General features: G+C 39.6%; 1 protein-coding gene across 2 annotated transcripts in view; it reads left to right on the top strand.

The window, feature by feature from the left end:
* Positions 1 to 14,370, top strand: part of TMEM65 (transmembrane protein 65) — a 31,243-nt gene that overhangs the window by 4,500 nt on the left and 12,373 nt on the right. The window contains exon 2 of one of the 2 annotated variants that reach the window (XM_017825239.1): positions 2,695 to 2,775. The exons of the other annotated variant lie outside the window; for it this stretch is intronic. Coding sequence (XP_017680728.1) covers positions 2,695 to 2,775 — 81 coding nt within the window. The remainder of the gene's footprint in view (positions 1 to 2,694; positions 2,776 to 14,370) is intronic. 2 annotated transcript variants of the gene reach the window in all.

Here is a 14,370-nt window from a genome sequence, read left to right as displayed (position 1 = left end):
TAAAATACATATACTATATATATGTGTGTATATAATACATAAAATGGATGTTTTTAACATAATGTATGTACATTGAACACAATTTCTTGAAAGCACCCAGTTGTATCTTATATTTTAAATGGAAGACTTTTGTGATGGGATCCTTAAATAAAAGGTCTTTTGAAGTGGAATTTCTTGTTTCTCTGTGGATTGAGGTTTAGTATTAACTGGAAGACATGCAAAAACACCATAGCAATGCAGTCTTGTTTTGGGTTTGTTGTTTTATTTGCAGGTCTCGGAGAATGCAGTCTCTAGCTAGATTCTCTTTGAAGGCACTGGTATGTCATACCATACGTAATAATCTGACCAAGCCAGCACATTCTGATAGAAAAGTGTTCATAAGTTCAAGTTGCTGCATCTTATTCTTGTTAAAAAACCCCAAAATAGTGTGCAGGTAAAAGGCTCCACTTCTGTGCATTCAGTCAGACTGACAGCTGGGGCAGAATCTCTGAGAGAATTAGCAAGGTTTTAGCCATTGTTGGATAAAATCTTACTTTGGTAAGTAATTATACCTCTCTGGCTTATGATCTGGTGTTAAATTAATGAGCTCTCCAGTTTACTGGAATAGCTGAGCGAGTGTTTGAACCTATGTGCCTCTACTTCCACAGCTTTACAAAGAAAATTTAATTCAAAAGACTGCAAATGTCATCAAAGACAAATGGATTTCACTCAGGTTTTTAGACACTCAAAACATAATCTCCTGTGAAAAAGATTCCCTTTGTTGCATGAGTCAGATGCTTCTTGCTAATATGAGCAAACCGGTTCATCTGCCATGGTGGTTTAGAACCACTTGGATTTTAGTACCTCTTTTTGTTAGAACTTAATCTGTGCTAAAACAACAAAGCTTAATTCAGTCCTTATGGAAGTACTTGTCTTGTTTGAAGAGTGATTTCACAGTGCAAATGTGAGGTTTCCTGTGGGGACTGCCCAACCCCTTGAGCTGGGAGAAGAGGAATTGATCTTGCTGTTGTGCTTTGACAGGTCCCATGGCACCTGATGGTGAGCGTTCTCTCGCTCTCTCCTTTACAGACCCAAAATATGCAGGTAAACTCTGTGCTGTGTGTGAAGGAAGATCATTTACCTCTTTCTCCCTTTCTGTGACCTAGGGGTCAAGAAACTTTTTTAATTCTAGTATTTAATTGCTATTCTAGGAAAATGTCTTCTGGCAGACTACTGGCAAGCGTCTAATGCACAAGTTCCAAGTGCCCTGTCAAGCTGGTAAAATGACAAACTCTTGCCAGCCTGACTGTGTGAGTCCCTTTATGTTCTAAACCATCACAGGGTACACCAGGACTAGGGCTAATCTCACTGCTGAGTCAAAAATATCTGGTGGTGAAAGGAATGTCATGTTTCAGATGGAAAGATGTGCTACTTCTTTTTGCTTTTGAAACTTTTTTTTTTTTTTTTAATATACCCCTCAGCTCCTGCCCAAAGTCATGGAGCCCTCTCATGAAGGCAGAGCGCAGAAGGAAAACACATAGAATATTCTGAGTTTAAAGGGACCCATCAGGTTCATTGAGTCCAACTCCTGGCCCTGCACAGGACATTCCCAAGAGTCACACCGTGTGCCTGAGAGCATTGTCCAAATGCTTCTTGAATTCTGTCAGGCTTGGTGCTGTGACCACTTCCCTGGGGAGCCTGTTCGGTGCCCAGTCACCCTCTGGGTGAAGAATCTTTTCCTGATACCCAACCTAAACCTACCATGACACAACTTCAGGCCATTCCCTTGGGTCTTGTCACTGGTCACTACAGAGAAGAGATCAGTGTCTGCCCTTCCTCTTTCCCTCCTGGGGAATCTGCAGACTGTGATGAGGTCTCTCCTCGGGCTCCTATTCTCCAGGCTGAATAAGTTAGAGTTGTTCAGCCTGGAGAAGAGAAGGCTCTGGGGATATCTTACAGCATATTCCAGTACATAAAGGGTATTTACAAGTGTGCGGGAGAGGGACTTTTCACAAGGACATATAGTGATAGGAGAAGGGGAAACGGCTTTAAACTGAAGGAGGGTAGGTTTAGATTAGATATTAGGAAGCAATTCTTTACTGTGAGGGTGGTGAGACACTCGCACAGGTTGTCCAGAGAAACTGTGAATGCCCCTTTCCTGGAAGTGTTCAAGGCCAGGTTGGATGGGGCTTTGAGCAACCTGGTCTAGTGGAAGGTGTCCCTTAGGGCTGGAACTAGATGATCATTAAGATCCCTTCAAACCCAAACTGTTCTGTAATCTAGCAGCTGAGATTTAATGCCATAAACAAGAAAATTGGTGCTTGGTCACTGATGGTAAAACTATTCTGAAACTGATTTCTGAAAATGTCAGATGTAACTGGCTACCTCTGAACCACCTGCAGCAAGGTACTGTTTTCTGAAGTTCATGTTGTTTTTGCTATTGTGGTTTGATTTGCTTCCCTATTCTGAAATTTTACTTGCTCATGTAACTTAAAGCAGGTTCTAGTCTGAGTTTTCTGCTTACATGCAGAAACTTGCTCTATGTTTTTTGCAGAGGAAAACCTGCAAACATTCAAGTGAAATTGTTGTAAAACCTAGAGAAATCCAGTCTTAATATTTATAAAGGATCTTTCCTTGCTGACAGACACTCCAATATTGATTGGAAGATTTTAAATAATGAATTATTGCTGTTTTGCTTTTCAAAAATCGTTGTAGCAACCAGGTATCCTAAACCACTGGTACCACTTGAGAAGCCAGCAGAGGAGGTAGTGTCACCAGAGACGACCGATGATTTTGGTACAGTAAAAAACCCCAAGCAGAAGAGTGTGTTTGCCGAGACCTGTGTTGCATAAGGCCAGCAGGCTGCTGGTTTGACAGACTTCCCGCTTGCTTGTTGTGGTGCAGTTGGCATGGAGTGCTGCAAGAAATAGAAGTACACAGTTTCTGCTCATATTCATATAAAGCCTTCCTTCTCAAGAATTTCAGTAATCCACATCTTCAGAGACTTAATGTGACCAAAGCATTTCAAGTCCGGGTCTTGTGGAAACTCCTGAGCTATACCGTAGTTTCTAGTTAATAATTTGATCAGAGATTTCGGATTGCTTCATTTATTTGAAGAAGCTCAGTGTCAGCTACCTTATGCTTTTTCCTTGTAAAGTGGTGTGCATTAAATAGATGGTCCAAATATAATGCAGAAATAATATTATTGTTACAAAACATCATTCTTTAGTTAGTTACCCTTGCCCTTCCCTACAAAATGTAAAATAAGATTGTTCCAATTAAAATCTGTTTTGTCTTTTGCATGTGTTTAAGCATGTGATGAGTACAAAATAGGTGTCATGTACAAATAACTTTTAAATCATGAATCAGAAAAAAAATCTGAATCTTGAGCCATTGTTCTTCAACTGTGTCGTGTTTAAAATAATACGTTTTATAGCTAAAAGGAAAATCTGTCTCCCAGTAACTATCCTATCTGGTACAGAGGGTGCTTTTGATTTCGGTCTTTTTAGGAAAGATCACTTGAAATGCGGCTTTTACTTACAATGCCACGTAAACCTCTCAGAGTGATAGATTCAAAACATTTAGCTCTCCCTGTAACAGACATGAATGAAATGGATCATGTTTATTCTGTGAGCACAGAAGTACTGTTCCAGAATGTAACATAAATTAAAAGAAAATGAAGTCTACCAGTTTCTCTAAGGAAGAAATTATTTAAGGCTAACTCATTCAACTGAAAACTCATAGCTTTAGTCAGTCTTATTTATTATTTAATCAATCCAAATACAGAACTACAGAGGCAGTGTCTCTGGGAGAAAATCTTTTCTAAAAACAAGAACTAAATGGAAAAATGGGATAAGTATATAATGCAAGCAGAGTACTTAAGGAAGCTATCTTGGATAGCTCTGGTGTTGTTTATTATTTTACAAGAGTGGCTCATATGGGGAAAGCTGGACAGGAATGTGTGAGCTGCTTCATGTCCCCCTTTCCTTTCTTTATCCCTAAATTAGCACGGTGTTATTTCAAAAACTGAAAGCATGCCTTCTGGTTTCTGTTTTGTTGCTTTGTATGACAACTTCCTTTAACACTGAATGAGCCCGTTGAAGTTCTTGGGATGTGACTAACCCACGCCTGAAACAAATGCTTCCTCTGAAACATGGAGAGCATTTTAAAGCCCACAAAATACTGTTTTCAACCCAGCAGAGTGCATGTTTCCTTCAAAACTGTGGGGTATAAAACCATAGCTGTTTTTTTCCAGTGTTCATTTACTTTGGATTCTTAGATATTTATATGTTAATTAATAAAATATCTACCAGTCCTAATCTTCGTTCGCGAAGCCTCACCATGATGATGATGATGAATAAAATATCTACCAGTCATAATACAAACTGATATTGCTACATGTTTTTTGCTGCATCAGTTGCCATTTTCCATTTGTATGTGATGCACTCAACATATTCATTCCTTTTTGGGTATTTTTTGAGTTTTTATTAAATTTTATTTTGACAAACCGAGATTCTTTTGGTAAATTCCAACGTTTTTTGTTTTTTTTTTTTTTAACTCACATATTTTTCTCTAGATAATTAAAAGGACAGATAGGAACATATTTGAGATTATGTGTTTTGAGATGAGGCATATTCTGTATCAACTCTCTTATTAGCTTAAAGCAGCCATAAGAAGCAGGTGGTTTGTTTTATTCTCTCCTACTGCTTATATCTAGGGATAAAACCTTTCCTCAATGCTCTTAAATACTTTATGGCTTTTAGGATGTCAGGAGCATGGGCATTTCCAGAATTAAAACATACCTTACTGTTTGGCAGTGATCCTGGTGAAAGGCTCCTGCATGACCTGGGGGAAGGACAAAGCTTTGAAAAATCTTTTTAATTTCAGAAAGAGTGGAAAAGTTTAAGACAAAAAGTCTTCTACAGTAAGACCAACTTGAACTGAGTGGAGCCAGATATGGGTGTCTGTAGTGGCCCAGGCTCTGGTTCCCAAAACTCACTTCTTGGAGATACCCTGGGATCTGCTGGCTGGGCACCAGCAGTTCTTTCAAAACATTCTGGGAAGCCTTCAGAGGGTTAGGAGGAGACACAGGGCATCATATGTGATTCTATGTGACTCTCATCCATGCCACGGACAGAGGTCTGTGCTTTGGGTTGTGTTGCCATATGTAAAGTTGTATTGCCACAAAGCTCAGGTCCAAATGCTTCCTGTGAACCAACGATTAATTGTTGCATTTTGACTTACTAAGTTCTCCTTGTCTTTAGACATTATCAACTTCTGGTTATTGTACCGTTAAAGTAACTATTTTCCCATGGCTTTTAATTTTTGCTATAACTTGTCTTATTCTGAAAGTGTGAATTGTCAGTCTCCGTGAGGATATTATCCTATCTCTTGTAGCAATCTGAATGGGTAGAAATTGTGTTTTATTGGCTTTATTTGATTCTGTGGAAAACTGGAGAGAAATGTGTGTGGAACAAACCAATTTCTTTACTAGCTACTCTTTCAAATACCATCAGCTTCTATTTTCAGGTTACATTTAACCTTTCTATCCAGCTGTTCCTTGGCTTCAGTAAGTTCTGGCAACAGGCTGATTTTCACAAAACAAAGATATGATGTTACAAATGTAAAATTAACTGTTTTATTCAAGATTAAGAGTTGTAAGAATTTTCAACTAGATCCACAACCCATCTTGCCTAATAAAGATTTTTGCCAGAGAGAAGAGATGGGAGAGCAGCTTGAAATCCATCCCCCTTTCCCCAGTTATTATTTTATGGAATAAAGTAAATAAAGTGAATAGGTAGCTGCAAAAGTGACAGTGGTGTTACAAATAATCAGCCTGGTGACCTTCTCCTTTTGCAAATGTTGGACAGACTTCTTGCAATTCTGCATCCCCCTCCCTGAACAGAAGGAATGCACCAAAGGTGCATTTGTAGTTCTGATAAAGTACAAGTGGCCCAGGCTGAAATTTTTTTCAGTGGGAAATCTATGTAACTTGTTTTTTCCTCATTTATTGGGTCTGGTTTATCAGAAAGAAAGAAAGAAAGAAAGACAGTCTTTGGATTTGTAAAGTTTTCACTGTTGGATTGCTTCTCAGGGTTGGATGCTAGAAACCTATCATTTCTGCCTTGTTTCTGTGCTTATATCAGTTTTTGCAGTTGCACACTAATATGGCTGAGTTTTACTGTCATTTATGTTTGACCCTGTGTTAAAAAAGCTCAGTTGAAACAAAACGCAAAAGACCCCAAAACCAAAAGCTCACTTTTATTATTCTTTCCCAGCCATAGAGGAAAAACATTCTCCTGGATTTCCCACAGGGTGTGAGAGCAGGCCTAGATGAGCTGTGGACAAGGTGATGTGTAGAAGACGTGACTTGTCCATGGAGATTTACCACTGGCTTCACTTGTGTTATGTTCTGTTCTTCCCCCTGTCCTGAAAACCTCTTGATGTGAAAGCCTCGATTCTGCTTTCCATGCACTGCTGTTCTTCTCTGGGCCTGACTGTGTACCTCATTGAGCTCAAGTGCCACAATAAAGAAATGCCAAATAAATAATCAGGAGGGAATTTAGGAACAGGAGGAAAAGAATCAAATCACCCATTGCAGCAGCAACGTGACTTTAGATCACTTCCAGGTGCAGTTTTGTATTTGGCCTTATAAGGTTCTGTTTTTCCTGTTTTCTCATGGGAAGTGCCATGAGGGTTTTTGTGCCTCAGGCAGGAGTCTGTTCTGGGGTCTGTCACTGACAGCACGTGCAGTGACTTGCACAAGTGAGCAATACTGCTGTGATCTCCTGGATTACTTTTATAGTTTTGTCAAGTACTTGCAATTATATTTTTTACCTCAAAATTTGTCTTGTGACTAGGAAGGGAACTGTCTCTCCCTTCCTCTGGCCCTCTATCCAGAATTATTCATCCTGGTCTGAGTGGCTGCCCCCTGCAGTACACAGTACTTTGCTTCAGCATTGCAAGAGGCATCCTCAGCCTGGATCCATCCCCTTCCTTGCTGCTGGAAAAGGGGTTGTGTAAACACTGCACAGATTTTGGAGAAGTGGAGGGAGGAGAGGAGGGTGCTGGAGATGCCTCCATCATCTACTGTGATCAGCCTCCATCTCACAGCATGAAAAAATGGAGGGTTGTAGGTTTAGTTCTCCAGTAAATAGTGGCATTGCAATTGTGTCACTGATGCAGGCAGTACACTAGTGCCACAGCATACTTTCCGCTGCCAAGGGGAAAGGGTTAAATAGATTAGATTCCAGATTTTCTCACACGTAGAAAATGAAACAGGCTTATGTGTGCAGAAAACTTGGAATCAGCTGTGCTTTCACATTCGTAGTTTATTGATTCTGAAGCGGATTAACAGAACTGGAGGAGAAGGGCATAATTTCAGCACTCGTGGAAGTCTGCTGTCCACTTGCAGTGAAGCTGTGACAAAAGGACAGGTGAAAAAATCCTGGCAGTGGAAAAGGGAAAATTCATGAAGTTGAAAAGCAAAGACTGTCCTAAGTGGAGGAACACTGTCTTACGTGAACTGGCATTGGGTAGTTTCCTGGGAAAGTTAAGAAACAGTGGGATTAAATGGACAGGCCAGATGTGTAGTTCTTCATAGAGCAGAGGTCCCGAAGCAGCGTTAGGGGAGTGTGTGCACAGCTGGCTCTTGCAGGGATGTGAGGTGTGCTGAAGTTTGCATTGGCTCTGCAGCTGGAAGCTGCAGGGGTGCATTTGGAACTGAATCCTCCTGAGAGAGGCCTCGTGCTTCCCAAAGGCTGCAGAAACACTGATCCGGAGAAGGATTTTCCTTTTTTGTTTTGCAGAATAAAGGCAATTGGTTGAAAGAATTAAAAGTGACCTTAGTCAGAACTGTTCACTTACTTATAGGAAGAGTAGAGCACAGTGGTCTTTATCTTCTGCTTCTCCTTACTTATATTACTTTATTTACCAAACCAGCAATATTAATACTTTCAGATAATTTTTATGAACAGGTTTTTTTTATTAGAACTTAAAATTCACGTGCAGAGTAAATTATTGCATAATGCAGCTGCATAACAACCCATTAGGTATTCCATATGCTTATAACATAAAAGCCAAAAGAAAATACCTTAGGTGAAGTTCCATGTAAATTGATTTTTATCTGTTTTTACATTATATTCACTCCTTCAGCTGTTTGCCAAAGATAAACAGTCTTTTCTTGTGGCTTGGCTTTGACTATGCAGAGTCAAATGGGGAAGTCAGACTAGTTTCATAAATGAAGCTTTGCTAAGTTATGTGGGAAGAAGGGAAGAAGGTACCCAAGTGATGAATCTACTGCACTACCTGTAGCAGCAGGTGAAGGGTTAAGAATAGCTTCACTGCTACTGCATTCTGTATTCGTTAGGCATTTATATAGAGAGGTACAAATTATCTGAGTGTAATTTATAGCTGGAACTTAAATTGCCAATGGCTTCTTATGGTGTTCCTTTGGCTGACAGGTATGAATAGTTTCTTAAGGACTTCAGGGCAGCTCATACTTCGTCTTTATTGCCCCAATGCAATGAAAAATTAGGAGGAATGTAATTACACTTAATGTGAGTCTGTAACAAAATGTTTGAACGTCATTCAGTTTATCTTTCTGTCTCTTTTATTCTAGGTAGCTCTTTTAATTCTGAGACAGATGAAAAGCAATAAACTCTACATGCATTTGAAATTATTTCAGAGAGGAGCTTATTTCTGCAGTTGTGCATGCTTCCAAGGTCGTCCTCAGGCAGGGAATGAAACTTCCTGCGTACGAAAAGGCTGATACTTAATGGTATGTGATGTAATAGCAGTTTATCTTCAGCTTTCTGTAAATATCATAGTAGAGTTCTCTTAAAGGAAAAAAATAGTCCCACCAAAGACAATTTACCAGCCACCCACCTGCTGTTCCTGCACTGCTGCAGCAGGCTGCGGGTGGTGGTGGCTGTGGGAAGATTTGTTGTCTGACTGAGTACAGGTGCTGCTGGTACCAGGGACTGTGGGTAGCACTGCTGTTGCCAGCGTTGGATTTGCTCTGGCAGTAAGCATCTCTTGTGGTATAAACCAAATTACTTTCTTTCACTTCAGGACCCTTGGGTTCTGCAAAGGGTAAAACCTCACATTTTGTGCCTCAAAATGACTGTATAAACAGCAAGTGTGTTTGAAAAAATCCAGAGAATATAGTGTGGACCTGGTCCACTATGTCTGCTCTGAGGCACAAGCCCCTCGTGTTGCTACTAACACTCAGTTTTGTGCCAGGGCAGTGGAGAAGGGAGTGTCGTGGTTACCCTGGGTGCTGCACAGGTAAGCTTTGCCCTCCAAGGGAATATGCTGGTGGCTGCAAGTACCAGATCCACTATGTCTGGGCTTCACAGCCAATGCAATACACTGTTCTTAATACCTTTTTCTCACTCCCCTTCTTTCCCAGGGAAACAAGTGTAGTTTTGGGCAGGTGGGGGAAGGGCATAGGGAAGAGGAGGGGTGGGAATAAATAAGCTCATCTCTCGCCAGCTTCTCAGACTTCTTTTTGAAACAAGGCCTGAGGGGGAACATAATCAAATAAAGGATATTATAATTGTATATATAACTCCCTAGATATTTCATGAGCACTCATGTAGACATCAGTGATGCCTAACACTGCTCTATTTGAAGGCGATGAAAGTCCTCTAATAGATCAGATCAGATTGTGCACAGAGTGCTGATAATTCTTGTTAACAAATCTTTGGTGGTGTCCCACAGAACTGCTTTTCTTGTCCTCTTACAGGAACCTGTCACAGAGGACAGGCAGAAGCCTAATCTCACACCCTGATAATACACAGATATTGTGGTCTTGTTTCCAGTTCAGCACTGTTGCTCCACTGCTGCTCTGCTCAACTGCAGACTGGTGAAATGATGGATAGATTCCTGCCTTGAACCAGAGAGGCCCAAGAAAAATCAGTGCTGATAGAGAAGTACTGGCACCTCATCTTACTGAAACAGTTAGACAAGTACATTTGGATTAAATTAATTTCACTTGAATGTTAGTTAGAAGTACTCACCTGGCATTGTTTCCAAATCTAGTGGAGAGGTGGTTAATAATCCCAGGGGAAGATTCATTCATCCGAAGATGGAACAGTTTGCTATGCCACTGGGGGATGTTCCTCCTCTGGCTCCTGGGAACTCACTGCAGTCCTCAAGCATTGAAATGGAGAGGGTGAGGAGGGAAGAAGAGCCAACCTCTTGGGAGGATGAGTATTTGGTTTTTTGAGGCAGAGAATTTTGACTCTGAGGATGGCTCTTTCCAGTCAGGGAATTGCTATAGCAAGTTTTTCTTGACAGTTCTCAAGTACCTTATTTTTTCATTAAATAATAATGTAATCATTTGCTTCTGGAACACACAGATCAGAATACCACATTGTTGTTCCTGCTCACTCTCCTATCAATGTTACCATGTTGTTGGCACTTTTATACTAACACTTTAGCTGTTTTTCTGACATTTTCCATTTCTCTCTGAAGGAGACAACTCAAATTCTGTATTTCTATCCTTACCCTGCATTTCTGTTACAAGCTGCAAGTCCTTTCTGCGTTGTCATCATTTTAGCTGATTAAGCCCCTTTAATCTTGAAGCAGACATCTTATTTCTAATTTTTTTCAACTGCAGTTTGAGACCTTTTTAAGTAAACCACTGCAAATCCTATTTTGGCATGAACCTGCTTGAGTGGAAATGCTGATTTTTACATTTATAAGGCACTGATAGAGATCGGGATTAGATCAGGGATAAAGCCCTCTTAAATGTTGAAGACAATGATTTTAGCCTCTGGATACCTGTTTGCATTTTATGCTTTTCCTAGATTTCCTGTGAGGATTTCCACCTCAGGTCTCTCTTTTTTCTTAAAAATCTTTGAGAGGATACGACTGCTCTGTCACATTTTTGGAAAGGATAATAGGATAAATGTATTGTACAGTCACCATAGGGGGTCCCAGGAATGAGCAATGCCTGAAATCACTCCTGGGTTTTGTTCAGAAGGGAACTGGTTGACTGAAGCCAGGGAGCAAATGACACTCCTGCATAACTTGTTCAGCACTTGGTCCAGTAGATGTAACAGAAATTTCAAATAAAGATTTTAATCTCTTCTGCTACGTCAGGGTTTTTCAAGGAGGGCGATAGAACATGATCACTGTGCAATTGTCTACAATGCTACAGAGAACATTAAAAAAATACTACTCTATTTGTATTTATGCAGAATATTTGTTTGGACATAGTTTTTCGGGGTAGTAGAGAAATTTTCTATCTCATCCTCTGTTCACCTCATACCAGCGCTTTGCCAGCTTTCCCTTCTGGTGGGCATGTGACTGAAGGGGCTGAGAGCCAAGTTTATATTTAGCACTGCACGAGACAGCATCCTTTCATGCCTAATTGCTGTAGTAACAGGAAACCATTTGTGAGTTATACCAAATGATGCAGAATTTTTCTTTGCTGTCAACTCATGGATTATTGTTTTCTCATATGGAATATTAAGGGAATCCAATTGAAGATCAATGGAACAAGGTCTTTCAACTCCATATTTTGCTATATGTACTGAGAATTTTGCAGCTTTGGCGAAAACATTGAGGAGGAACAAAGGACAACGAGGATGTGCCTTATGAGCTTATTCCATGAATGAACTCATACATCAGGGTCAGAATTTATTTTGAGGATCCACCTCTGAACAAGCAATAACACACATCTCATTTCTGAGCTCCAATCGAGAATGTTGGGGATAAAAATTCTCTTATGAACTCACGTGTAAAGGAGTACCTCTTTTTAATAGACACAACAATTTCTCTGATTTCTTATTCTATGCAAGTGATGCTTTTCCTGTTTCAGTGATGTGTATCTGAATGATTTGCTGAAATGACCTGGATGGGCTTTTTGGAGGAAACAGATTGATGAACTTGAAACAAAACACTCTGTAGCTTCCAGATTAGACAACTTCAGAACCTAAAATGAGGCTACAATGGATCTAGATTGTTAATATTTTTCATATTCCTCTTCCTTCTTGATATTCATTGTTAAATCATTAATCTTAACCATTCAGTCACTATTTAAAAATCTATAAAAAAATGCTCATATTTTTATCTCAGATTTAACAATACTCAACAGTAGCATGTATCTTCGACCTCTGGCCATAGTATCTGCTATGAGTGTTAGTGTTTCCTGCCCCTGGGTGACAGTAACGTGTTTAGCTATAAAATGTTACAGCAGTGTTAGCTGCAATTTCAGTAAAACATAATACATGCCTTTAGGCTTGAAAGTTCTCTTGTATGCCAGTCCTTAAAAAATTGATAACTCAAATATTGGTGATGACAACTTTTGGCTGATTTTTTTCTTTTTTTTTTACCAACAATCTGAATAAATCCATGCCCATTACATGTTAGTTAGTTGAGGTTTTTTGTCAGCTAGGAATAATAATCTTAAAACTAAATTGCAAATACTTGGCTGCAACTGTCAGAGTGAATTTAACTTGCTGGATTTGGGCCAAGTTGTGGATAATGGTATTATTTATGTTGATGGTTTTATATTCCCTCCCCTAGCCCCATCTTCAGGATCAAACTATTTTTTCAAAAAAAGTAAATATTTAGTTAGGAAAAAAGTGATACTGTGAAATCAAAAAAAAAAATCAAGAACATATTTAAGAAGCAGTAAATTTTTTTCTGTTCCCCAGACTTTGCTAATTCAGGACTCATGACATGTATTGCACTTGAACCTTGGTTTATAACCTCATTTGTGGTAATGAATGTCAGTAAGAAAATAGCAGTATTCCTTACTGCACCATTTCATTTTATTCATTTTGCAATAAGATGAATTCTAGTGTCTTATTGAGCAGTGTGGCACAGGATGAACTGGTGAATGGCCATCTGAAATGCAATACTGAAGTACTTTAGGGTTGTTTTCTTTTTCCCCCCAGGCATTTAAACTCTGAATTGTTGGATTTGGACTGAATTGAGCTCTTGAAAGGGAGTTTTGTAATTTGGATTTTTGTTTTTCCTCTAGTAAAACAAGCGAAGGACATGTTTCCTTTGCTGTACTCTCTGAATATTTTTACTCTTTTTTTCTGCTGAGTCTTGAAAATTCAAGTAGTCAGAACAACTTCCTATGAATAAATACCCTATTCTGAAATACATTTTGCTATCTAGAGTTTTAAAAAATTGCTTTAAAGATTTTTTTGGCTCACAGTGCTTTCATATCTTGCAGAGTTTTAAAGTATGTTATGCTCTAAAGAGATGGTATTGGAAGTGATTCTGTAAAAAGGTTATTGGTTTTAATGCCACAGTGGTTATTTAATTTTTTCTGCTTTAATGTTTTTTCCCCTCCCAAAGTCCCAGCTTTAAACTAATCCTTGGCCTCTGCAAGTAGAGCTGAGCTAGACTAGCCCCTTCCCTGTGGCGGGCACTGCTCTGTACCTGGCAGTGGCCAAGAGTACTTCAGCTGTTAGTGAAGTCGTCTGCAGCTCTAAAGTCTTGATTTGGTGCTCCATAGGGGACAGATTTTTCCATGAGCCTGGTCCTGCAGGTACTGTGTGACAAGGTTCTGAGCAACCTGGTCTGATTTGGCCCTGCTTTGTGCTGGGGTGGGAGAAGATGCTCTCTCCAGGCCAAAGATTTGGCTCAGGCAGAGAGGGAGTTTCCCTGTCCAGGGTGTGCAAGGGTTGACCTGCAGCAGTTATCTGAACTTCATCTGTCAGACTTCTCCTTTCCCTGTCTCATTAATGTGTGTAATCACAGATTTTTTCACAGATTAATTTTTACCTTAATGATGAGGAAAGATGCAGCAGGAAGATGCTGTTACTGACACAAGAACTCCCTATGGCTGGACAGGAGCAGTCTGGTCTCCACAGCGTGGTGCTACCATGCTGTCCTTAGTGACTTCTCTTTTAACATTTGCTCTAGTAGTGTTGACGCACCTTAGGTGCCCTGCTTTATAAAATTGCTGTTTAGAAGGAATCTCACACTACTTAAACAGGTTATGTCAATAATTAAGTAGTTTTTGCTTATATTTAATCCCTTGCTATTTCCCTCTACTTTGCATGAACTTATCTTTCCTCTAAGCCCAAAGTAGTGTCCCTCAACCTCCCTTCTTTTTCCCCCAAGGTAGTCCTTGACTTATGTGCTGAAGAAGTTTGTTCTTATTAGTTAACGTGACTCGGAATTCTCATTATTCATAGATGTAAGAGATTTTTATTTCTTTTTGTTTCTACCAAACGGTTGCCCTCAATTCCTCCTTTTGGTATTAAGTTTCTAAAATCAATTATGCACTGGGCTTTTATTTTTAGTTTTATTTTAATAGCTGTCTAGCTACACTGAATAGAGTGTAATTATGTAGACTGACATGTGCTATCAAACTCAAAAATCAGTTGTAGTTAAATCCACAGGACTGATGTTCTAGAG

This window comes from Lepidothrix coronata, unplaced genomic scaffold (assembly GCF_001604755.1).
Source record: "Lepidothrix coronata isolate B3197 unplaced genomic scaffold, Lepidothrix_coronata-1.0 Scaffold117, whole genome shotgun sequence".
In the NCBI taxonomy this organism is placed as follows: domain Eukaryota; kingdom Metazoa; phylum Chordata; class Aves; order Passeriformes; family Pipridae; genus Lepidothrix; species Lepidothrix coronata.
This window is presented reverse-complemented; position numbering and strand designations above follow the sequence as displayed.